Source organism: Mytilus edulis, chromosome 4, assembly GCF_963676685.1.
Source record: "Mytilus edulis chromosome 4, xbMytEdul2.2, whole genome shotgun sequence".
Lineage (NCBI taxonomy): Eukaryota > Metazoa > Mollusca > Bivalvia > Mytilida > Mytilidae > Mytilus > Mytilus edulis.
Window position 1 is genome coordinate 84302658 of NC_092347.1, and position 27777 is coordinate 84330434.

At 32.1% G+C, this 27777-nt stretch overlaps 1 protein-coding gene across 7 annotated transcripts; it reads left to right on the forward strand.

Moving 5' to 3' along the window:
- On the forward strand, positions 1-27569 carry LOC139520788 (repetitive organellar protein-like). Of its 7 annotated transcripts, none has more exons than XM_071313732.1 (11): positions 1-278; positions 12604-12719; positions 13181-13319; positions 14522-14571; positions 14680-15529; positions 15927-16079; positions 16563-16795; positions 20238-21008; positions 21482-21637; positions 22191-24816; positions 27336-27569. In XM_071313732.1, exons 2-10 carry the CDS (start codon positions 12654-12656, stop codon positions 23412-23414), a joined length of 3642 nt encoding a protein of 1213 aa, XP_071169833.1. In that variant the 5' UTR covers positions 1-278; positions 12604-12653; the 3' UTR covers positions 23415-24816; positions 27336-27569. The 7 variants fall into 7 exon arrangements, with proteins under 7 accessions (XP_071169833.1, XP_071169835.1, XP_071169832.1 ...); XM_071313734.1 differs by having other exon boundaries at positions 170-278; positions 14522-14590; positions 14807-15529; XM_071313731.1 differs by having other exon boundaries at positions 170-278; positions 14626-15529.
- Positions 27570-27777: the final 208 nt, after the last annotated feature.

A 27777-nucleotide genomic window follows, 5' to 3' on the forward strand; every position in this document is an offset into this window, starting at 1 on the left:
GATTGGCTCTTTAGGCAGCAAAAATGTTTTCGGATGATATAATTTAACAGATTGATTATATTACTAAGACGAATATTAGTCACAAAAAATAAAAATTACAATGTAAATATTCAAAATCATTGAAATTTTAAGTTTGATGGGTAAGCTACTATAACTATGTTACGAAACTAAAGCTTTGAATCATCATAACAAAGTGTATCACGTGACTTTGTTGATGTTATGATTCGTGAAATGCCTCAATGGAAGTGAGACATACCATCTTATTTTCTTAGAGACAGGTAAATTTTTCAAGGGACATTCAGATTAGATACAGTGCCTTGTAAGTTGAGAGTTTGTTAGTATATGCAAGAACATATTTTAGGTGAATGGCATAACGGATTGCAAAAATGATCTGCTTTCCTGAACTCAACTGCTCAAGAGTCAGGTCTCAGACTTGAGCTTAAGCAGTTAACAGGTTAAGGTTCATATGGACCCTTTACCTAAAATGGCTGCATTTTCACCTCAAAATGTACTCTGAGTACAGACAAACCTGTGCATCTTGGAAAGTTTTAAGGCATAGCATGCCCTAGATAAAAATAATTAAAATGCATTGTATGATTTTAATTTTAGAAAATTCCACAGGCGCTTGGGTATATGATACAGATTTTTTTTTGCTGATTAAAATATTCAATTTTCTATATTTATAATACATATCTATCACTTCTGTGCATGTCTCACCTAGTTTCGAGTGATTTAAACGACCCAGAGAAAATACCCAATTTTACTATCCATACTAAGAAACAAAAAGACAACTAACTCGACGCCATTTTTCTGCTATCTATAAAAAAATAGATTGACCTACCTGGATTCCCCAACGATTTCTCTGGGGAAACGTGACTTCCTTGCCGTCAGATCGCAAACATTGTTATATTTATCAAATTGGTATTGGTCGTAACATTTTTAGTCCATCTCCAGCATATATTAAAAAGATTTTAACTATTTGTACTAATTTCAAATTTACGTTCCCGGCAGTTGACTGTTTTTCCCGAACTTTTGTTCAAGGGAAAATATTTTCCTGGACTTTTTCGGAACATCTCTCCAAGTATATACATACAAATGTACGTATGAAAATAAAAAAGTGATTTTACTTTAAAAAAAAATCTGTATCATATACATTTGTACCCAAGCGCCTGTGGAAAATTCATAACTTAATCAAGGATTTGTATAGTAAGAAATATACCATACAAATCCTTGCTTAAATGTAACTGGATCTTGCAGTGCACCTTTCGTCCCTGCAGAAGATGATAAAATTAAAAAACAGTTGAGTTTTTCTTGATATGGTCCACTCAGGAACACAGTTTAAATCACCAATTATTGTCAGGTATCTATTGTCCATCTATTGTCCATGTCAAACAAAACAGCTCACTTCAATAATTACCTGTGGGGGGGGGGGGGATCTCAAACCACTTTCCTAACTGAGTTATCGTTCATTTTGGTACTTAAAGTGTTCTGTGGTATATTTTTAGTGTTCTGTGGTATTCTGTGGTGTTTTGTGGTAAAAAGACGCTCCCCCTTCTAGAGGAATGAAAAAGGTGCACTGGAAAATCCTGTTAAGTTTTTATTTTTCTAAGTCACAAAACATATTTGAAATTCATTTGTCTAGGGCATGCTATGCCTTAAAACTTTTCCAGATGCATAGGTTTGTCTGCACTCGAGAGTAAATTTTGAGGTGAAATGTGGCCATTTTAGCTGAAGGGTCCACATGCACCTTAAAGACAAATCCCTCTATTGTTTATGCGCATATACAAGCGCAACAGTACTATGCCGTCAGTGGTTTATGACGTCGCGGTTTCCGCGAACTGGAAACGTTTATTAGAGTTATTCCTCTTTGTGCCGATGGAGAGAGTGACAATCGTTTTGATAGGTTAATTTGCCGAGAAAAAAATGAAAATTGTTTTAAATAATAGACATGTTCCAGAATTGGATAAAATATGAGAATGAAAAGAGAGTTAACTATACAGCAATCTAACAACAACAAAAAATACACAAAAATGACCGTAAAGAAACGAAATAGAATCTGGATACTCGACAACAAGATGAGCCAATCAAATTATAATATAATACTTTTTTCTTTAATTTTCTACATGTATAGACTTTTGTAGGTTCTTAATTACATCGATATTTTACAAATCATTAAGAAAGTATGAAAATCATCAATCTTTCTGATCATGTCCTCAAAATTCACTGTATCTTTAGCAATAGGTATGATTATGGCAAATTGCACTGACGTATTTTGAATGTGTACTGCACTTACATTTTTACATGAATATGATAATTATATTTCAAATAAACACCAACAAAACAGTAACCTAATGACGCATACATGTAAAACAAAGTACATCTAGAGAAGTTAACATATAATCTTCTAACATTGTAGGTTTTTTTATATGACCATTCCGAGTTTGTTCCGATTGTTTGATTTTTATGTATAAGGTACGCAATTTTTGTATAAAAAAAAAACATAATCGTGTCTGTGTTAAAAAGATGTCGGAATGAAGAATTACAGAGGAATGCATATGGAAAAAAAAATAATTAAAAGGAGATTTGAGAAAAAAGGTCGGACTAGGTTTTATTCATTCTCACGGTATGACAGCTGTATGAGTATACTTAGACTGAGTTTCTAGCAACATTACGGAAGGTTTCGATATTCATAGATTCCTAAGGATGAGTGATCAAAACAGAAATGGTGTTAAGGCGGCTCGCGGGTCTAAATGATTTTTTAAAATTTAATATAGGATTTCTCTATATTTTTCTATAAATGAACTTTATCTTATACTTAATAGAAAAATGAAATAAAAAAATGGGGTCACCGTTCATTTACGCTCACAATCTGCTTTCGAAAGAAGCATACATTTTTGTTAATGTCCTTTTTTTCTGTTGAACTAATAGGAGAAATAGCGGTAATATCGAAATAAAAAAAGAACTAAATTACAGAAATCGCTAAAATTTTATAATTATTTAGTTTATGTACAGCTTATTCGAAAACAACAATAAAAAATATAGGTCACCGATGAATTAAAAAAGATATTTCAATTTTAATGCCAAAAAATGGCATTTTTGCACCAAAGGGAGATAATTTGGAGCTTTTTAAGTGATATCTACATTTTAAAAGTCCGCTGGGGCCAACACGAATTGATTTTTTGGAATGATTTTTGTACCACATGATAAAGTAACAACTACTTAAGGTAATAAATAAAATTTGTAATGAAAATTTAATGTTTAATTTTTTTCTGAAAATCTTATACCCGCGAGCCTCCTTAATTAGACCCCGTTAACACTTGCACGGAATTGAAATGAAATCGATCTCTGAAGAGCATCTCGCGTTTTCGATCTTTTTAAAAGAACTTGTGCGTTTACATTTAGTATACATTGCATATCTAAAATAATCAGCCTAACCATTTCGTTGACAAAAAATTGTAAAAAAATGAATAAGGAAATATTTGGTTCAATAGATAATTATATGCTTCTGCATTTATTAATATTGTATTTGATTAACATATGTCATAAGTAATTAAAAAAAAAGAATTGTCAGAAAAAAATTACTTATAACGGTCATTTCGTTTGAAGATGAGTAATCTACAGAAAGAAAAAAAATACTGAATGAATACAATTGAAAAGATATTTTTTTTTAAATGTGCACCGAATATCACACGTATAGTAAGAGAATATGGAACGAATAAGTAACAGGGCATCAGTCAAGCACTGAAACGAGTATTTACGCCTTAGAATAGGGTTATTTTATCTCTTAGAACCAATATATAGCATCAGAGACAAGAAAAAAAAATGGAAAAGATTTGTTTAAAAAGGTGCGACCTATAACAAACATATTGTAAGCGAATAAGTAGCAGGTCATCGGTCTAGTGCTAAAACTGGTACATACGCGCTAATAGGTTGATATTTTATCGTATGTTTTTCTTTGTTGTGATGTTATGCTATTGTTTCAGAAAAAGGGAGAAGGTTTGGATCCATTAAAACGTTTAATCCCGCTGCAAATGTTTGCACCTGTCCTAAGTCAGGAATCTGATGTACAGTAGTTGTCGTTTGTTTATGTAATATATATGTTCCGGACCATATGAGTATTTGGACCATACGCGTATGGTCATGACCATATGCGTATACTCATATGGTCCGACCATACGCGTATGGTCGGACCATATGAGTATAATACTCGTTTGGTTATTAACGGGCCGGAACATATGAGTATTTGGACCATATAGGTATATTTATTTTTCCAAATTACATTATAAACGTTTCAATAATACAAGAACTTTATCTAAAAAAAACAGTGATGGTTTAAAACATGACATTTTTTTAATTTTATAATAAAAAAAACTACGTAAAAATTTAATATTGATGCCATAGTTAGTTTTCATCGCTAGTTACATTAGTGCATGTAGGCTTGGATGACATTCACTTCCACACGGTATCATAGCTTTTTTGCATTTGCAAGTTTTGTGCACGATCTTTTTCATTTACACATTTTGTTTGCGAGTGAAAAACAAGCCTTTTTTGCAGCTGCGTACAGTGATACCGAGGTCTTTGGCAATTCTGATTTCTACAGTGTTTTTAAGAAGCTCTAGATCTCAAATATCGTAAAATGGTTGACTGCAATACACCATCTTCACAACACAACTTAAATAAACTAATAGTATGCTACTTTCCAGTGACTTCTTATGTAACAGTTCATTAAGAAATTTTTGGAATTTAATTTTTTAGTCGACATATTGCCATTTACTCGTAATAACAAATCGGTTATGACCATCGGTAATGACCATCGGTATAAAATGTGTTTACTTTAAATTTGACAATTAAGTAAAATTAACAATGTGAAACTTCTTATTTTTATTTAGCTTATCTTTTTATTATAATATAACGATAAAATTACCAATATGATAGCGTCTTTTGAATGAACGGTCATACCATATGAAGAGTTTAGAAGTATTAAAAGTAAACTGTAACAGAGTGTTAATTACCCCGACCATACGCGTATGGTCCGACCATACGCGTATGGTCGGACCATATGAGTATATACCCATATGGTCATGACCATACGCGTATGGTCCAAATACTCATATGGTCCGGAACATATACGTGTTTCTCGTTTTGTTTATATAGATTAGACCGTTGGTTTTCCCGTTTGAATGGTTTTACACTAGTAATTTTGGGGCCCTTTATAGCTTGTTGTTCGGTGTGAGCCAAGGCTCCGTGTTGAAGGCCATACTTTAACCTATAATGGTTTACTTTTTAAATTGTTATTTGTATGGAGAGTTGTCTCATTGGCACTCACACCACATCTTCTTATATCTATATATTTCACTTTTAAGAACCTATAGCTAACACCATAGACAAGAAAACAATTGAAAAGATTTGTTTTGTAATAGGTGCAATGTATTTCAACGTATAAGCAAATAAGGAACGAATAAGTAACGGTATCAGTCGAGCGCTGTAACGGGTCCTGTCTCAGGAGTATGTAATTTAAAGTGGATGTTGTTTACAAGTAAAAGAGTCACACATTTGTTTTTCATTAATTATTTCTTTTATTATTTTCTAGTTTGAATTGTGTTACATTTGTCCTTTCGGGACCTTTTATAGTTGTGTATGCGGTATGGGATTTGCTCATTGTTGTAGGCAGTACGGTGACCCATAGTTAATAATTTCCAGTGTCAATTGGTCATTTGTGGAGCATTGTGTTATTTGCAATCATACCACATTTTCTTTTTTTATTAATATATTTTCAGAAGAATGACGCAAAAAACGTCGAATATATTAATTTGGTTTTTATTATCTCCATGGCACGTTTTGTCAAATCATTTGAGAATAAACACTGAAAACATTTTTAAACTGACCATGCGCAGATTTATTTTCATATCTACATAAAACACTTGGAATTTTATATCGATTGATTGATTGAAAAGTCGATCGCGATGTATCTAAAGCGTTTTCACTTGAAGAAAAACCGGTTCATAAAAAAATCGGTCTTTTAAAACTACGTCTGGAGATGGAATGTATATTACGTCCGATTGAAGATCGATCTTTCTCATTTTTGCAATACTAAAGATCGGCGATCTCAGAAATGATCGATCTTTATTGTTATTGGAAACGGAGTCTTAGATTTCTAATGATTTTAAGTAATTATCATCAAAATAAAAAGGAACAACATTCTTAAACGAAATTAAAATTCATGATACCGGAAGCAAAATTCTGTCTTGTCTTTCAGATGTACTTTGATTGAACAATGATATTATATAAAAATGTCTTCACTATTTTAAAAAGAATTTTTGTTCAACACATAAGCACTATGAATAACCTGAAATGAAATGTTCACAGAAGCATTCGTGTGTACATTTGTACAACGCATTGTTTTCCAACCACCGCATTTATATTACGTGTCTGTGATACTGACTGAAAACTAAGTACTATCATATGTAGATTAATGTGAATTTATCGTAGTTTAAAACAAACAAACAACAAAACAGAAAATAAAGAGAACTGGGTTGTCTCTAATTTGTGAGAATATAGCCTAAAACGGCTCGAACGTCTTTCGACGTTGTTTTTAGAATTGGCGCAATGTGTTCCCGCCATTTCAAATTGTTAACCCCTTTTTTGAAATATCTCTTTTTCCATTACGGTGACCCCATCTTTTTATTTCCTTATTTTGTTTAGATATAAACAACGCATATTCTATTGAAGACTCATGGAGAAATTATTGGTCAACTTTTTTTAAACTTATTTTTTTTATAGGTATTTCACAATAAAAAAAGGCGGGAAAACTATTATAGCAACTTATCATTATTATTTTCCATTCAGTAAAGGGTGATATTATTAAAATAGTTTGTATTAACAACTAGGTTAACAAAACAGACAAGTTTTTATTGGATTAGGACTTTAAAAAAAATATTACACTGCTATTGACTAGAAGTCCCAATTTCCAAATTCCGTGAAAAAGATGGCGTTTTAAATCGAAAACGAGGTCGGTGACCCCATTTTTTTATTTGCTAATTTTAAAGCTTTTACCTAGCCTAAAGTAAAAAAAAAATATAAAGAAGATATTATTGGTAGATCTGAATAGAAGGATTTGTCTTTAAGCAGTTGAGGTTCATCATATAACAAATGGACAAATATGCATATGGCCCTATTTTCACCTCAGAACAACTCTGTGTACAGACTTATGTGTGTAGTTTGGAAAGTTTTAAGGCATGGCATCCACTAGATATATATATGTATAAAAGTTTAATTTTATTTTGCACCTCAGAAAGATAAAATCTTTTTTGGATTATGATGGGCATTTTTGTTCGTTCCTGCAGAAGGTGTTAAAAAAACCGAAGTTGGGATACAACTTTGAGATGCTCCCTCTCAGGTATAAACAACTGGTTTGTATTGTATTGATTGTCCTTGATTGGCCTGGACAACAGAGATGCAACTACAATGTAATCTCCAGACCTATTAAAGGTCCTGAATTTATGGAGGTCCGGCAAAACTCATTGCTGTGCAGGACCTGATGGCTGGCAATATTTTAGTCTGCTTGGGTCAGCCTAACTTAATCCCTCGTTGGTCCCGGCAGAGTATTTTGTTCATAAAATTGTGATTTTACAACCATGTTGCATGATAAGATAGAACAACATTCAAGGCTTTGAAATGGGGAGTTCAAACTGTTTTAATGATAAATATTATAGCCTGACACAACTTCCAAATATCCTTCCTTAAAAAATAAAAAGTAAACCTTTGGCAGTATAAATTTCAGTTTTGAAATCGTATGTTTGAGCATGGCTGATTGACAAAATTCAATGATGCAGTACTATCATAAAGATAATAAATAGTATTTTTCACTAATTTATTGACATAATACTTGTTGTAACATATTTTATTTTTATATTCAATTAATAAAGGACAATTAATGTACATGTACTATTCTAATTCACATAGACCAACATACAGGTTGGCACTTCAACAAGCATCTAATATTCTTACACAAGAAAATAAACCCTGGTCTCCTAGCTACATGTTCATCTTTTCTACCGATTTAATAACTAGAATCATGCAACATTCCCCATTTCCATTCTCAATTTTATTAAGAAAAAGGCATGTAAGTTCATCATACAAATATGACAATTTTTCTAGACAATCCAGATCATGCAAAATACTTCGCTAAAAATTGTTGTCCCGCACTAAAAACCCCCATGGGAACTTTCAAAAGTTGGCAGGTATGTAACAAGTCTTACTATTTTTATGCCCCATTTATGGGCATTATGTTTTCTGGTCTGTCCATCTGTCCTGCTTCAGGTTAAAGGTTATGGTCGAGGTAGGTTTTGATGAAGTCGAAATCCAATCAACTTGAAACTTAGTACACATATGTGTTCCTTATTATATGATCTTTCTAATTTTACTGCCAAATTAAAAATTTTACCTAATTTTCACAGTCCACTGAACATAGAAAATGATTGTATGGATAGGAAATCCATGTACTTATGACACATTCTTGTTTGAAGAAAAAAAAATACGTCATACATGTAACAATAATGGAACAAGCAGGGTTAGTGGGGCTGCTTTTATGGTAATTCAAGTTACCTTTTATTCACCTTCTTCCACCTCAGAGCTATCAGCTCTTTGATTATTACATCTCTCGAGCATTTCTTCACAACAGCATTTAAGAATACAGTTATCAGTACATAATAACTTAAACCAATATTTTAACATCCGACAATATCTTTCTATAAACATAGGGTATCGTCCCAACATATTTTAGTTTATTATATGTACATGTACTACAATATGTAGATGGGGAAAGGTCACTAAACATTAATTTGATACAACACGTTTTTCGTTTCTCATACTTAAATGATATAACCATTAGTAAAATAAAATCATCAAATCTGACTAAATTACATTTTACAGTCCTTCCCCCTTTTTTTGCATCCAGGGTTATGTCTACCTAAAAATGTACATGTATTTGACACATTTTCAAAGTCGACATATTTGTACCTTGTCATCTCCTTTATATGTGAAGAAACAAATTTATGCAGCAAATTTAAACATCTTTTGATAAGATAATGTATTATCAAGATATTAAGCAAATAATTTACAAAAAAATATGTATGATCAACGCTTCTTATTACAGTCCAGACAAATACATGTAGGTGCTCTCTGTCACGTTGCTTTGTTGTTGTTTTACTTTAATGAACTTTAATAGGTGCTTAAAAGATTATTGTTTTTGATAAAAAAAAAAAAATTATTGACAAAAGAGTTCCTATACTTTAACTGGAGAAAAGAGTTCATAATTCTTATTTTGATAAAAATTAATTCTCAATCATTGGAATTTTAACCCTGGGTTATCATTTTACCCGAAAGATAAACAACTGGGTCCAGATCTAATAATGGTGAACATTTTTGAGTTTAAGACATAAGATGAATTTAATGATGTGTTTTTGTGACTTTTAAAAGTAATAAACTACCATTTCAATCATCAATTTTAGATATACATGATGTACAATGTACATGCATACTTTCTTAACAGGTAATTTAATGCATCAAATTTAAACAGTAACAAGTATTTTATTCTTGTGTTAGTACAAATATATGTGATTGCATGTATCAAGATGTGTATTGCTATCAAAGTTAATCAACTGAAACACTATACTATTCCAATGTTTCTAAGACAAGTACAATGTAGGAGAACTGATACATTACCAGTATGATGGATAACTGTCATGTTTGAAAAAAAACTACTGTTCATGTGTTTTATACATGTGTGTTGTGTACATGCAGAGTTTTGAGTACATGTATATATTCTTGTCAGAATATTTTAATTGAAAAATTATATATTAAAAAATAAGATATAAAAATCTGTTTATCTTTGTCATGTTTTTAGATTGAACATGTTGAACAGAATTTGCATCAGTATTGATTTCTTTTTTTTTTCATGTTTGGGCAATAGAATAAAATCTATTTAATTAAGTACATTCATATTTGAAAGGGTAGTCTGGATGGGGTTACAGAATAGGGGGAAGCTCTAGAGAAACTAAACAGACAAAACGATCAGCAATTACAAGATCAACTAAAAAGAAATGTTTATCATTCATGAATTCTCTTCTTGTCTACAATGTCATGAATGTTGGAGATTATCCTTCATGTCCATTGTTGATTATGAACATTAGACCCACTGGTGAGAGAGACAAGCTCATCAGAATCTAGTTTGTTACTAAAATAACAAAATCACATCAATCACCTAATAATAAGGATTATCATGCTTCCAAATCATTACATTACAAATGCATACATGGCATACAGGTATATATTTTCTCCAAACTCTTTTTACCATAATTTATTTAAGCTCTAATCAATGTCTTAAGATTATTATTGTATGTCATCTATTAAAGATCTATAAAAAATAAGATATTCATGGAATGTGCTACACTAGAATTATAAAAGGGTAAACTGTACGTATATACCTGTATTGCTATACATACAGTTATAATCATTCTTTTATATATATATATAAGTCCTGGTCTATTAATCTGATAAATAATGATTGAAAACATCACTAGTCATGATAAGTACAATGTATACATATTTTAACAGCCAATTTTTTTAACCTAATCAAAAGGGAAAGGGTTTGGGCCCAACACAGGGAATTTGATTTAACTTTTAACATAAATTAATGTTGGAAGAGAGGCTTCTTAGGCAATTATCATTGAATTATGGCAGAGTTGATGATGTTGTGAGTTGAAACTGACACATAACAGGACTAAGGATTGTCAGATATTTTGCAAAAGGTTGGTCACGGTTCTCTCAATGCATGCTGGCCAAGAGTGCTGATAAACATAAACACTCATTTATCTACAAAATGTTCATCAAATTCAATTGTTGAAAGTTAAATTACTCAGAATCTTAGGGTTCACACTAAGGTGAGTCCATGAGTCTTTGACTCATGAAAATCTGTCTAGACTTGCCATTTTCAAAACTGACGAGTCCAAAGATGCATCGAAATTAAAATATTTTATATACATTGTAAACTGAACACACTGATGTACAGATATCATTTAATAGCAAAAGTTTAAAAAAAGATATACTTAATTTAATGTTATTTCATTGCTCTATTATGCATGTTAGGTTATGCAGAATAAAATGATCAATGATTTTGCATTGATATATCTACTTCTTACTGTTGGAACCACCATGGCAAAAAATGACGAGTCCCTGGACTCTCCTTTAAAAATCCTTAGCAAGAACCCTGGAATCTAGTGCTAAGACTTCTAGCTTCTAGCTAGATAAAACTCTTATTTTATTATAGTATCATTAGACCTGTCAAATTGTCAACTTGCCTATAATGTGTGGGGATTTCTCCTATGAGTCAGAGTGGTGTTAATCGACAGACACTTAAAATCCTTGAACAACTACAAAAGGTACATGAACAAATGTATGTGATATGAATCATTCCCAAAAAAGGCATTCAAAGGATATACAATTATGTATACATGTAAGCACATGTAAGAACTATGTATATATAGCTATTCAAATTTAGATATTTAGATACATGTTCAAAATAATGTACATGTACATATTGTAATTGAGGCATATAAGTTTTAAAGATATAATACACCTCAGCTACAATGTACATGATGTAGATGTAGATCACCTCAATATCTAGGGTATTAGTGTCTGATTATGCAAAGAATGGTATAAGACCCAGTGTGCAGCATAATGTCATTTTGTTAATGAATATGTGTAAATAATTTTGCATTTGATTTCTCTCTACATTGAAGACCCATTGGTGGCCTCTGGCTGTTGTCTTGTCAACATATATTTGTTCCGCCTAACAGAAGTTCCACTGGAAACTTTGTTATAAACAATGTCATAATACCTATTCCTGTTGGAACAAATATGGTATACCATTTATTCCGTCTGTAATATTTATTCCTGTGAAAATATTATTGCAGAATATTTCTTCCTTTTGGAACTTATATTATGAAGGACCTTATATTCCGTGACAGTCTGCTCTATAGTTGGGTTGTTGTCGCTTTGACACATTCCCCATTTCCTTTCTCAATTTTATTTGATGTTAACATGGTTAAGCCACTACTAGGCTGGTAGATTAAGAAAATAGAGACACCTCTATCCAAAATGCATAAAAGTGAATAGTCAATACTGTTTTGATAATTGATCAGTTCAAAGTTTCATAAATTATGCATGCACATGTACATGTAGTAAGCCACTTTAAGCTTATTATAATTGTTATTTATTGTACACTGTACATTGTAAACAGTAAAGACATGTAAGTACATGTACAAGCAGAATATTAAAGTACTTGTATATGTATTATGATTTAAAGTTATTAAGGTCATATTTACATGTACAAAAATATAGGTCATTCTCTACCTCATGTTCACTTAAATAGAATTGTGATTAAATAATTTTCATTAAGCTGTCATTTACATCTCCAGATTTTCATGTAATCTTAGAATGACTAAGGTAGGTCAAGCATATTACTTTTATATACATGTTTATATATATGTTGAATAAATATGGTTTAGATTTGTTGTATTAAGTACATACATGTATGTCTTGCAGGCAAGACTGTTTTGGACTTTTGTTAACTGTGTGTGGAACAGGGAATCAGTATGACAACAGAGGAATCAAGCAACAGTAGTGACTGGGCCTTAGTTACTAATGAAGGGGAAATAGAGGTAATATTATCATTAACTCATTATTACTACAGAGAAGTGTTATAAAATTTGTACATGTATCTGATACAAAAAAACATAGAAAACTGTTACTATTATTCTTTTAACCACAAAGAATTGTTTTCATGATAAAATATAAAAATGTCAGTGGGCCATATATATATGTTGAATTACTTTTGCATTGTCAATTAAATTAACATGTACAAAACGAACTTTTTGAAATATTTTGGTGAAAATACAAAACAAAGTATAAAACAAAAATACTGAACTCCATGGAAAATTCCCTTATCAAATAAAAGCCCAAACACATCAAACAAATGGAAATCATTACTGTCATATATTCCTGACTTCGTACAGGCATTTATGTAGAAAATGTACATGTACAATTAATTTTATCTGTCCGCCAACATTATATGCTTATAAATTCCAAAACTTTTTATGAAAGGTCTAATTTCTATTTACAGAGTGAAGATGATGCTTGTTCAGAAAGTTCTATAGAATTATTAACTTCAGAGGACGAAGGTGATAGTTCTTCACAAAGAAGTTCTGATACAGGAACAGATCCATCTCGTCCATTCTTTGTTCTCAGGTTAAGGTCAAAAGGTGAGAGCTCCATGAATATTCAAGTTCACCTTATCCATTTATTATCTAATTTTTGCCCATTCACTATTCAGTAAACCCGACACAATAGATATAAGAAAATGTGGTATGAGTGCCAATCAGACAACTCTCCTTCCAAGTCACAAGTCAAGTACACCATTATAGGTAAAAGTATGGTCTTCAACAGGGAGCCTTGGCTCACACCAAAACAGCTAGCTATAAAGGGTCCGAAAATCACTAGTGTAAAACCATTTAAACGGGACAACCAACGGTCTAATCTATATAAAAAACGTACCTGACCTAGAACAGGTGCAAACAAAAACCTACATATTTATTTGGTGATTACCACCTGCCCACATTGAACCAGCCCAATTTTGTCAACTTATATATATTTAACCAAAGATTTATTAGAAAATATTGATTTCAAAGGCTATATAATAACTTTTTCTATGTTAAATACACTTAATTCTAAATACCAAAGAAAATAAATGGCATTTTACAAAATCTTTCAACTTTGGGACTTTCTGAAAGTTTGCCAGCTGTCTCCCATTGACTATATATGGACTAGCATGACCAAAGAAAAACCACACAAGTTGTATTGCAATAAAAATATTAATACTAAGAGATATATTTTGTAATAATCAATATGACTTAAATATACTGAATTTTAACTCTTTTTTTCACATATATATCATGTATATTGACTAACTGAAAGAATTAACTGTTCATTTTCTAATGTTGATGAATTAGTATATATATTTTAATCTCATATACATTTATTTAGAAAATTATAAACACATAAATTATAAAAGACCTTCTTGTATGAATTGGATGTTCCAACTAAACATGGTTGTAGCTTTAAGGGATTAATGTTAATAGTGATTTAAATCTTTTATAATATTCCTCTATTTTTATTTGATACTGGATTTTACAGTCCAAATGTTAAAAAGCTGGATGTAAATATGTTGATAAACATTTAAATTTTAAAATTCTTCATTGTCCTTAAAGCTTATATACATGTTATAATAAGACTGATCGCTATTTCGTTAAGTTCTTCAGTGCACACAGAATTTTTTATCATTCCCTCGTCACTTAGACAAATGATAGATTATTCCTTGTCCTGTACACGGTTGATTGCTATTACTAAAGCTCAACAATTTCAACAATTGATGTAATTGTAATTATTGTATTGTTGTTTATTCCAGACCTGCTGACTGAATCTGACTCGGATGATAAGGATGAATCAGCTAAAAATGTTAATAAACATGAGAAAGGTTCCACTGTACCATGTGCAGCCATACAAGGAGAGGTTACTAAACATGAGAAAGGTTCCACTGTACCATGTGCAGCCATACAAGGAGAGGTTACTAAACATGAGAAAGGTTCCACTGTACCATGTGCAGCCATACAAGGAGAGGTTACTAAACATGAGAAAGGTTCCACTGTACCATGTGCAGCCATACAAGGAGAGGTTACTAAGCAGAAGAAAGGTTCTACTGTACCATGTGCAGCCATACAAGGAGAGGTTACTAATCAGGAGAAAGGTTCTACTGTACCACTCACAGCCATACAAGGAAAGATGGCTTCTACTACTGATGGTGCAGAAGGAAGCCAGAAACTTTTGAATAATACAGAAAGCAAAAAAAGTGAAGGTGATGAAATAAAACCAATCACTTTTGAAATGGAAAGAAAGGGTTCTAATTCTGGAAGTGAGGTAGAAAATAATGAACCTGCTTCATCTGTCAACTCTGATATCAAAGATGACATATCATTCCCCAGTACCTCTGGTCATAGTTCATCAGATGAGAGTATTCCGGAAGTGTTACATTTAGTGGCTCATATATCAGACTCAGGAGAAAGCTGCTCAGACTTCAAAATTAAAGAAAAAGAAAATATGGGAAGAAAAGAAAATAGTGAAAAACATACAGAAGAAGATGCTGGAGAAACTGATACAAGAAGTGACAGAAGTCAAGAAACAAATAGTTTACAAAGTTCAAATTTTTCATTGATGGATCATGAAGATAATGAAAATGAGGCTAGAAATGAGATAGAGGCTGAAGGTCAGAGTGATCCCCAAAGTGATCAAACAGACAGTGCTAATGAAGATGATACATTTACCCTGTTAGAGAGAGATACTGAGGGTCTAGTACATAGGTCTGGACACCGGTATATGGAAAATGGTGATGACTTAATACAAGAAACTGTTTTTCGCAGTAAGAATAATTTTTTTGCATCATTATAGTTAAGGTGGTACCAAACACCTTGACTAAAATTAATTCAGCTCGTTTAATTTTCATAAAATTTTGACAAAATATTTACTTTGACCCTTTTACAAAAATATAAAAATTTCATAAAACTTGAACCAGGCACATTATTGGAAAAAAAATGGTTGGATAGATAGCAGTTTGACAAACACTAATTTTGATCACCGAGAGCTTTATATTTCATTAACAATACAATGGGATTAAAATTTAAAAGAGTTATCTCCCTTTAGTGTTAGGTACCACCTTAAATGACAAATTCATTCTGTGACATTAACATTAGATATCTTTGGATTATTCAATGTATTGAGATTTTGTTATTAAACCATTATTTAATAATTATTTCCAGATGAAGAAGATGACACACAGTTACAGAGAACACCAGAAGTTACAGTCAGACAACCTAAGTTAGAAAAGACAGATGGTCTCATAATTATGATTGTTGAAATAATTTGTATCCTGGTAGCATCCACAGCTGCATACTGGGCTGGATATTCTCAAGGTAAAAATAAACATAGGATTAGTAGAAAAATTGAGAAGAAATTATAGTTATTAATATTTATTGTCTCCTACTTCACCTTTCTGTCCATCCATAAAATTAACACTGACATTATGTATACTTCTCCGCGGAGACCCAGCCAATACCACTTCAATACCACTATTTTGATAAATAACAATATTTGATGGAGTTATGGGACTTGACCATTTTGTGCAGGACACCTATCCTTGTAAAAACTTCGCCCCTGTCGATATATCATTTGTCTTCATGTGTATTGGATAATACAGAACTAACATTTTGATACATGTATAAAAAAAAAAATCCAGGAAGTGCACTTATAAAAGATGACCTTGCGAGAGAAAAAAATAATCTGACCTTCCCCCTTCCCTTTGGAGTTAACTGGTTGCTCCCTAACATGTATAATGAGATAATAAGCTCCCACTCAGAGAGGCTAGTTTTTTAGTTCATTTTGAGTGTATTTTGTAGGAGTAGGAAACCATTCAGTGTGTTGCAGTGACCTACTAAAATCAACTAGACGAGTTGAAATGTTAACGGCCAATGGTATGGAACAGACACGTAAGGATATTGAACTATTGAAAAATACAACCCAAACATCAGTTAACCTTCTTTGGGATGACTTCGAACAGAAGGGATTGAGTACTGATCAATTGGTAAAGGACAAGACAGATTGGAAGTATAAAGATATGGGATATAATGTGGTAGGTTAAAGTGATAATATTTACTATAAAATGAAAAATAGAAATGAGAGTACATGTACTGTAAATTCAGAAATTATTGCAATGTTTTTATTATTGTGTAAAATGCAACAGGGTTTAATCTCGCAATAATTTAATCTCTCATTTTGGTTTTTTTGCGGTCACATATTGGTATCATGTCGTCGTCAGAAGACACTTAGTTTCAGGACAATGACTTTAGTTTAAGTGAATGAATCTCTATGAAATTTTACCAGAAGGTGCAATACTAAAAAGTAGTAGGGATTGATTTTGGGGGTTATTATACCAACAGTTTAGGAATTAAGGGTCAAAAAGGGGGTCCAAATAAGCATTTTTCTAGTTTCCAGACTATAACTTGTGTGTAAGTTCATGGATCTTTTGAAATTGTACCACAAGGTTCGATACCAAAAAAAGGAAGGTTTGGATTGATTTTGAGGGTTATGGCCATAACTGTTTAGGAATTGGGGGCCAAAAACAATACTTTTCTAATAGATATAGGAAGATGTGGTATGAGTGCCAATGAGACAACTCTCCATCCAAATAAAAATTTATAAAATTATACCATTATAGGTCAATGTACGGCCTTCAACACGGAGCCTTGGCACACACCGAACAACAAGCTTTAAAGGGCCCCAAAATTACTAGTGTAAAACCATTCAAATTATAATACTTTGTATAAATTGCTTATTCTTTACCAATTTCTACGGGTTTCATTCATGAATTCTCGGAGTTCTTTAATATTCTGAATCTAACCATGTAATAAGTTTTTTTATCACATATTTGTTATGAATACCTTAGGTTTTGCATATGCAATAACCTCAAAATTGCCCGGGGCAAAAAAGAGATATCCATATTGTGCCCTGTACCTAATGACGTGACGTCATTGCATCCTGAACGACACGTTTTTAATAAATTGTTTAAGATTTTACCTTTTATGTATCATTAAATTGTTATAATTGAACTTTTTTCTCTTTTCTGCAGAAATTAAATATGTGATAAAAAGATTATAACATGTCTTTTCCATATTGGCCCGGGTATCATCCCTCGACCCATATCGGCCCTCGGCTAAAGCCTCGATGCCGATATGGGAGTCTCGGGATGATACCAGGGCCAATATGGAAAAAGGCATGTTATAATCTATACGTCTCTCCTTGACAGAGTCAAAAAGCGAGACATAAGTATGCTGTTTCCGGCGTCAGTGACAGCGTCAACAATGTATAAAATTGTTAGGTTTAGTTTATGGTGAACTTCAAATGGTTGGTCAATCATATTTGGAATGCAGTTGTATAAGCATTGGCACATCTCATTTCCATAGATATGATATAGCCCTGCCCCCTCAGTCACAGTCTATTGACTTTGAAACTTTTGCTTATTTTATATGTATTAGTTTCTGATTAGGTCAGTTTATAGGGAACCACAAGTGGTAGGTCAATGATATTTGGTATGCAGTTGTATAAGCATTGGCATATCTCATTTCCATGGAGATTATTTTGCTCTGCCCCCTTAGTCATGGTCTATTGACTTTGAAACTTTTGCTTGCTTTATTTGTATTAGTTTGTGATTAGGTCAGTTTATGGGGCACCATTACTGATTAGTTGGTGGTCAATGATATTTGGTATGCAGTAGTATAAGCATTGGCATATCTCATTTCCATGGAGACCATTTGGCTCTGCCCCAAATTTTGACTTTGAAAATTTTGCTTATTTTACATGTATTGGTTTGTGATTAGGTTAGTTTATGGGGAACCATCAGTGGTAGGTCAATGATATTTGGTATGTAGTAGTATAAGCATTGGCATATCTCATTTCCATGGAGACAATTTGGCTCCGCCCCCTTAGTCATGGTCTATTGACTTTGAAAATTTTGCTTATTTTACATGTATTGGTTTGTGATTAGGTTAGTTTATGGGGAACCATCAGTGGTAGGTCAATGATATTTGGCATGCAGTAGTATAAGCATTGGCATATCTCATTTCCATGGAGACAATTTGGCTCCACCCCCTTAGTCATGGTCTATTGACTTTGAAAATTTTTCTAAGTTATCATGTATTAGTTTGTTATTAGGTCAGTTCAAGAGGAACCATTAGTGGTAGGCCAATGTTAATTGGTATTCAGTTGTATAAGCATTGGCACATCTCATTTCTATGGAGAATATTTGGCCTGGCCCCTCAGTCACTGTCTAATGACTTTGAAACTTATCTTAGTTAACATGTATTAGTTTGTAATCAGATCAGTTTGAGATAAACTGCTAATGTTAAGTCAGTGATATTTGGTATGCAAATTTATTGTCATTTGCAAGTATTGTTTCCATGGAGATTAAATAGCCTCACCCTCTTTAGTTTACAAGTAAATGTTTGTATTTAGGTTTGAGAACGGCTTATAATAAGTCAATGGTATTTGGTATGCAGTTGTATAAGCATTGGCTTATCTCATTTACATGGAGATAGTTTAGCCATGTAACTCAGTCATGCATGGTTCATTGACTTTGAATATTTGCATAACCTGTGTAAGATTTTAAAGTATTGCTATTTTGATTTCAACATTTGCATAGTCAAAATTACAAAAAGGCGAGACATATCTCAGTTTATTGAATGTTGGGCTCCGTTTTTAAATTGGTCCACATTGATGTCCAAAGGGTCCAAATTAAACTTTGTTTGATTTCATCAAAAATTGAATTCTTGGGGTTCTTTGATATGCTGAATCTAACAATGTACTTTGATTTTTGGGCCCAGTTATCAAATTGGTCCACATTGAGGTCTAAAGGGTCAAAAATTAAACTTTTGTTTGATTTGATCAAAACTTGAAGTATTGGGGTTCTTTGATATGCCCAAACTGACTGTGTATTTAGATTTTTGATTTTTGGGTCCCTTTATCAAATTGGTCCACATTGAGGTCAAAAGGGTCCAAAATTAAACTTTGTTTGATTTCATCTAAAATTGAATTCTTGGGGTTCTTTTGATATGCTGAATCTAACCATTTCTAACCATGTATTTAGATTTTTGATATTGGACAATAATAGGTAAATTTAAAAATTTTAAGTTCTTAGACCACATTCATTTTGTGTCAAATATTTAATCACAATCCACAAAAAAAAGAAGCAAATATCAAATTCAATACTTGAGATATTTCTAGGAATAAATTTACTAAATTGTAAATTAATTCTGACACAGGAAAGACATATTTAATTTTAGGTCACTATATTTTTTTCAATGTTTATAATGCAGCTGGGTGAATATTACAATAAAAATAACTTTCATTCTGTTATCTAACACTTATAGCTGTTTGCAGATTTTCCTGAAATCTCAAAAATTAATCTTACATTTAAGTCCATTCAATTAACAAAACAATTTCTGATTTACAGTGTATGTATACTTACATATCAAATTAAAAAGAAAATGATATTTTATGGTGTTTTTTTTATTTTACAGGACAAATTCTCAGATATAAGGTTCCAAAAATTAGACAATGAATTGAAAAGCCATATATATAGATTTGGTAATCTGTTACAACATCATGTCACCAAATTTAGAGCTGAAAACGGACATCAGCGGTATCATAACTCAAAACTGGAGCAAAAACAGAATGAATTGAAGAATGATAATGCTGATCTAAAAAAAGAACTAATTGAATATGGAAAAAGAAAATATTTGATCAGTGAACTGGAAGATGAAAATCTTGCCTTAATCAAACGAATAAGTGACATCGAAAATCAACTTTTGTCAGCTGAAGATCAGATGTATGTCCTTCAACTAAAGGTATCACAATATGAAAGAAAGAAGGAGTTGAAACATAGCAGTGAATATAATGTAGAAGTAGATACAACTGATCTTAGTGTCATTGCACAGCTTAAAGAAGAGAACAATAAATTACAAGACAGCATAATTGATCTTGAAAATAAGATTGCCGGGCTGGATGCAGATGGAAGACAGAAAGACAATTATTTACATGAATCAAATAGGTATAAGGAGGAAAACAGGGATTTAATGAAGGAAAGAGGTCAACTTCAGACAGAGGTCGATCGTCTCAAAAATCAACTTAAAGAAAGCAAAAATTATGCATTTGAACTCGAAATTAAACTTAAAGAACTGGAAAAGGCAGCTGATGAACAAGAAAAAAGATCACAAGAAGAAATTGAAAAGATGAAGACGGAAAACGTTAAATTTAGAAATAAAAAGAAAGAAGACTTCAAGAAAGATAAGGTACATGTTATTAGTTGCTGTACAGATGCTGATTTGGAAATGAGAAAAAAAAATAAAACAGCAAAATGTAAAAGTTGTTTAACATTTTACTACCTAACATTGAAATCTGAATATGAAAAGTTTGACTGTTGTAGTTAGTTTTCCAATTTTAAGGACATTATTGTAGTTCTGCTTTCTTTCTAAAGTTATCAATCATTACTTAATAAATAATCAGATGACAATGAAACATCAACCAACTGTTCAATTTTTATTATCCTACAGAAATATTGATATGATACATAATATAAGGGATTTTAACGTTTACTTTATAAAAATTATATTTCATTATTTTTAGGGTCAAATTAGTCAACATTACCATTAAGAATTAATCAAGCAAATTACAGATAACCTTAATAGGCAAATTACAGATAATTATTTAACCTTGATAAGGTAAACCGTATGAAGAATGACTCAAATATTTGAATTTAATTCAGAATGACAACGAACATGCACATACCAAGAAGAAAAGATCAAGTTCAGACAATGATGGTGGATATAAGTCGTGGTCTGATGCTATGAATGATATTTTGAATAAGACAAGAAGTTCTATGGTGACTGTCAATAAACAGATACAGGAGACTCTTACACAGGTATTTTGTAATATAAAAAAAGTACTCTACTGGTTCCAAACACTTTATATTTTAATTCATTTAGGACAAATTTTCTTGTGATAGATATGCATATGAGTAATATTATACATTGTACTGGCTTAAATTTTTGTCAGATTTTAATTTTGTCATCATTTCTGCAATAACTAATAATAAAGGTAAGATTTTCCTTGTGAATTACGACATTTATGTTTGTTATATTATCTTTGTCTAGCGAATCTACTTTCAATTTAAAGGTATTGATTTATGTTTATTATGTCATTCTGTCTAATAACACCACACTCTAAGGACAGGATGTCTGCATTTTGTAATTCACATTTTGCATGTATTGTTTACTTCTATTAATGTAGGTATTGCTGTTTTACTCTTGTCTATTAATGTTTGTAAAGAATTAAGTCTTATAAAGGAATCTGTTTTCTACATAACAAAAACAAACATATACAAATTTTCCAAATTGATCACCAAAAATGGTTCAATTGTGTTAGTATTGAAATATTTATTTTATTTATATCTCAGTTAACTTTTATGTTTTCAGGTAAAGAACCTGTCAGGTGACCTTTGGAAAAAGCATGAGCCAAAGGTCAATCACATCTTGGCAAGCACTTATGAAACAGTAAAAAAGAATGTCAACAATGTTTCTAAGAATGTAGTTAAAGCTGCAGCTAAAATTGTTCAGAAATCAGCTAAATGGATAAGGAAATACAAGAAATCTCGCAAAAATAAGCACAATAGAAACCAGAATGATGACTCTGACCAAGATGGGTTCACAGCTTCAACTTCTAGAAGGAAGTATGAAGATGGTTCTGGCAATAACAAACAATCTGATGATGACAAACAATCTTATGACCACTATGAAAAGCACTCATATGATTCTGATCAAAGAGGACCTAACACACATGGGTCCATACATTTGAAGACAGAATTAGAGAATCTGTTTGAAAGTGTTGAATATGTCAGTACAAGGAATGATCTCTCATGTGGTCAAATTATTGACATCATGGAAGATTTTCAACATTTTAAAATGAATGAAGGAATCAATGTTTTATCAGATGAAGAAAAATCTTGGTTTTATTGCCAAAAAGCCTGGTTTGAAAACATGGCCTATTCTGATCCCAATGTTGATACAGAGTGTAGAGAGAAATTGGGCAGACGTCAACTTGCTGCTGCTGATCATGGATGCTGCCCATGTCTTTATAAACATGGCAGATCACAGGGGAAATTCTGTAATCTTAATAATGGATGCAGTCATCTCAATCCAAAGGAAAAGAAACCAATTAATAAAAGAAGAGATCAGAAAAAGAGTAAACAGCAGGAAGGCACAAAAGATTATACCAGTGATGAAAAAACAGTCCAAAATAAAACTGAGGAAGACTTAACTAAGAACCATGGAGATTTTTCTTACTGTGATCCTTTCAGCCAAGATCTAGATTGTGGAGATGAGTCATGGTATCTAAAAAGGATGACAGACCGAGAACATTTAAGGAAATACAGAGAAAGTTCCAAAACAGATTGGGTGTTCCACAGAGCAGAAGAACGTGACTACCATAGAACTCAGCCTGACAGCTGGTATTTCAATAAGTACGGTGGTGGTCAAGCTTATGAGCCTCACCATGATGATATGGTATATAAAGACATGGACTTAGATAAGGAAAGCCACGAAGACAATGAACATGAGGAAGATGATGGACATGTGGAAGACGATGAACATGAGGAAGACATTGATTATGGTCATAATAAGTTTAGTTATGAAGATTTATGATTTGAAGTATTTTTATTTTATTCATATTTTCTTGAGAAGGGAGGGATGCTTCAATATTTAATTTCATTTCAGTTGACAATACTCCTTGTTGGTGTCAAATGAAACAGGAGGCCTTAAATGAATTCAAAATACAGAATTTGTTTTATGTTTTCTTAAATATCTTATAAAGAAGCTTTAAGGGAATACTATTGGAAAGGTTAAAACATGAGAATCTTCAAAAATATAACAGGTTATTTTCACAGAATATATAAGAGTGATCGATTCAAAATTTGAAATTGTTTGCCTGTGTAGTCATGTATTGTTTCAGTTTTCACATGAAGCTAATTACTAAAAAGAAGTATAAAAAAAGCATTTATTTGTAGCTAGCCTCTTGTACGAGACATATTCTGCAGGCTTCTAATGGTAAAGTGAATGTAATATATTTCTTTGGTTAACATTGAAAATTGTTTATTTGTTTGCTGTTGACTGTTAATCACTACTTTTCAATTAATTGTCATTCTAAGGAAAAATTTTAATCTAAAAAAATTTGTTGACATTTTGAATTAATTAGGCATAGGTGAAAGAATTTTTAAGAAATTTTAACCACACAATTTAAGGGAATGATTTTATTGGATAAATAGCAGTTTGACAAACACTAATGTTGATCATTGAGAAGAATGATGTCTCTTTATGAATAGTATGTGATCAAAACATTTGGCTCATTTTAAAAGAGTTAACTCCCTAAAGGTGTTCTCCCCCCTCTTTTCCTTTTAAGCATATTCAAATTTGTTGCTTTGTTACTACATGTATATGTAATAGTGCTATTTGTTAACAATGCCTTACCCATATAGTTATCATTGATATTTTTTGCCATTTGTTAATTTGATTTGATATGTTTGCAGTGTTAATTCATCATTTTATATTTGTAATTAATTAATTACAATTCGTGCCGCTGTAGGAATGTTTATAACACACACAAAGGAAATTTATATTTTCATCTTATACTGTATAAAATAGATCTTTTTTGGATGATTTCCCAATTGAAGTCTTTAAATTCCTTCTTTTCACAATAGCAAGTTATCCGCTGTTTTTATAAAAAAAATTGTTGGGAGATCATATTATTTTTTTGTTACATAAAACATATTAAAAATAAAAAAATATTGATTGTTTTAAAGATCATTGTCTCTCATATCGAAAACCTCAAACATCTCAATATAAGTGCATCACTCAATTACAAATGGCATTTGTTTTGAATATAAAAATTATATGTACTTTTACAAAGCGTATACATGTACTAATTTGAAAATAATTATCATAGCAGTGGGACTTGGGAATGTATAGCAGTTATCAGTACTGTAAACCAACTTATTTCGTGGAAACTTTATTTAATCTCACAATTTTTTAAGTCACTTGATCACGGCTGGTAATCTACACACGCAGAACATTTGGTTCTGCAATGAAAACCGTGAGAGGATTTTCCGGTTGTGCTTGAGAGGAGTAATTGTCACCGCTTCAAAAGGTATGTACATTTCTAAATCGAAATTTTCTAATTCAACTGATCAAAATATTTAAAATCGGAGAATGCTATGCTGTGGTGAATACGTTAACGAAGAGATACATGTATCATTTACTGTTGTACATGGTGTTAAACTCCTACAAAATCAGTTGTCCCACGAGAAATTTGCCTAAAAAAGTGACATTTGAATTTTGAAATGGTTCTATTAACTAACCTACAAGTTTAAATTTGCCCTTTTTTCGGTCAATCGGTATGAATGCCGTTTTGGGCGACGTGTACGCTGTCCGGTGTTGATAGACGTCTTAATAAATCTTAAAACCTCATTTTTTCATTATTCCATGCGTGAGGGGATCGGTTCTGATTGAGGACATCGTGAATGCGTGAGGGGACGTGAAATCATATCTGTATATTCAAGCTATGATTCGTTGAAAGTTGCCTAAATTTGGTTTAATTCTTCATGAAAAAACACATTTGTGTGCATCTTCTATATATTATAACATCAGACTTGGACTTATCTTGAACTGAAATTTAATGTGCGTATTGTTGTGCGTTTACTTTTCTGCATTGGCTAGAGGTATAGGGGGAGGGTTGAGATCTCATACACATGTTTAACCCCGTCGCAGTTTTGCGCCTGTCCCAAGTCAGGAGCCTCTGCAGAGGCGGATTTAGGGGGGAGCCAGGACCCCCCTTTTTGGGAAAAAATTTGGTTGCTTATATAGGGAATCACTGAAGCGTGACTGGAGCGGGCCCCCTCTTAGGTCAGTCAGTGGGCCCCCACTTATGAAAATTTCTGGATCCGCCACTGCTCTGGCCTTTGTTAGTCTTGTATTATTTAAACTTTTAGTTTCTTGTGTACAATTTGTAGGTTTAGTATGGCGTTTATCATCACTGAACTAATATATATATTTGTTTAGGGGCCAGCTGAAGGACGCCTCCGGGTGCGGGAATTTATCGCTACATTGAAGACCTGTTGCTGTTGTCTGCCGTATGATCGGGTTGTTGTCACTCTTTGACACATTCCCCGTTTCCATTCTCAATTTTATACAAACAAATTATGAAATAGAACTTTGAAATAAATTGAGGGAAGCTAGGTTTTATAATATGTTTTACGAAGAACAAAAAGAAAAATAGTGTTAACGTTTTTGTTTCTTGTTACAAATAATTTTTCCCTATCATCTCAGTATGTATTTTTCACGAAAAGAGTTATCTCCCCTTGAATTTCTTGTTTGATAAACAAATTATTGTTAAAACACAAGTTTTGATATTTGTTTAAATATTCTACAATTGCTGTTTTTATGAGGTAAATAGTTTTATTGACATTTGAATAATTGATTTTCACTGAGGCCAACGGCCGAAGTGAATATCAGTTTTACAAAAGTCAATTAAACCACATGATTTACCGAAACAAAAGACAGTAGTTCTTTTATTCCATACTCAGAGAGAAATATATGTAATGGCAATTATTTACCAAAACAAATTGTACATCAAACATTTTTTTATCAAAATTATGCACGTTAAAAGCACGCGACGTTTTGCGCGGTGAAAATACTTTTACCGCAAGTGAATATGCTTATTTATTCAAAATCCCATTCATATAGAAACCAACTAAAATTTTATTGATATGGAACAGTTTGATTTATACAAAAATATCACCAAGTTTTCTGTATATGAATAAACAGTCTTATTAATAAATTGCAAATAAGTCTCCAAACTAGGCCGATTATGTGCTTAAATCCGCGGAGACATATTTGGAACTTATTTGGTCAGATTGTTTGTTCATGTAACAAACGTTTGGTAATTTATTGATATTTCACAATTCTATCACACAATTTGTATACACACAAATGTTATTTTTAAAGAACAATTTAACCAAATTTAGCCAACTTTCAACGACTCATAGCTTGGACATAAAGATATGATTTTACGTCCTCTCACGCATTCACGATGTCCTCAATCAGAACCGATCCCCTCACGCATGAAATAATGAAAATATGAGGTTTTTAGATTTATTAAGACGTCTATTGACACCGGACAGCGTACACGCCGCCCAAAACGACATTCATACCCATTGACCGAAAAAAAAGGGCAAATTTAAACGTGTAGGTCTGTTAATAGAACCATTTCAAAATTCAAATGTCACTTTTTTAGGCAATTTCTCGTGGGACAACTGATTTTGTAGGAGTTTAACACCATGTACAACAGTAAATGATACATGTATCTCTTCGTTGACGTATTCACCACAGCATAGCATTCTCCGATTTTAAATATTTTGATCAGTTGAATTAGAAAATTGCGAATTAGAAATGTACATACCTTTTGAAGCGGTGACAATTACTCCACTCAAGCACAACCGGAAAATCCTCTCACGGTTTTCATTGCAGAACCAAATGTTCTGCGTGTGTAGATTACCAGCCGTGTTGATGTAGTTAAATTTTGTAAAGGAAAGATCCAATTTTTTTAATTTTCGCAAGGATTTATATTAGGTTATTTTTCTCTTCTGGATAGTCTTGATAATAATTTACTCTAAAAAAGTTGGTTTACAGTTACTTTAGTGATATATTTACTTTTATTATTATTTTGTTCAAGTATTTATGACTGTGATCATTGTTTTTTGTTTTGAATCTCTACATATCCGGTAATAAACATATATATGAAATTTATTTTCTGTTATAATACTGAATGGCATGACTACTGCGGATTCATTAAAATATTCAAGGAATACCAATTTTTGTAGAGCCTGCAACTTTTGTTGCAGAAAGCTCGACATAGCGATAGTGAGGTGGCGGCAGCGTTAGCTAACTTCTTAAAAGCTTTATATTTTAGAAGGTGGAAGACCTGGATGCTTCATACTTTGTATATATATGCCTC

Coding starts and splice junctions, on each gene's coding strand:
- LOC139520788 (XM_071313730.1), top strand. CDS start 12,654: ATGACAACAGAGGAATCAAGCAACAGTAGTGACTGGGCCTTAGTTACT. Junction 12,720..13,180: donor CTAATGAAGGGGAAATAGAG/GTAATATTATCA, acceptor TTCTATTTACAG/AGTGAAGATGATGCTTGTTC. Junction 16,080..16,562: donor CTGGGCTGGATATTCTCAAG/GTAAAAATAAAC, acceptor TGTATTTTGTAG/GAGTAGGAAACCATTCAGTG.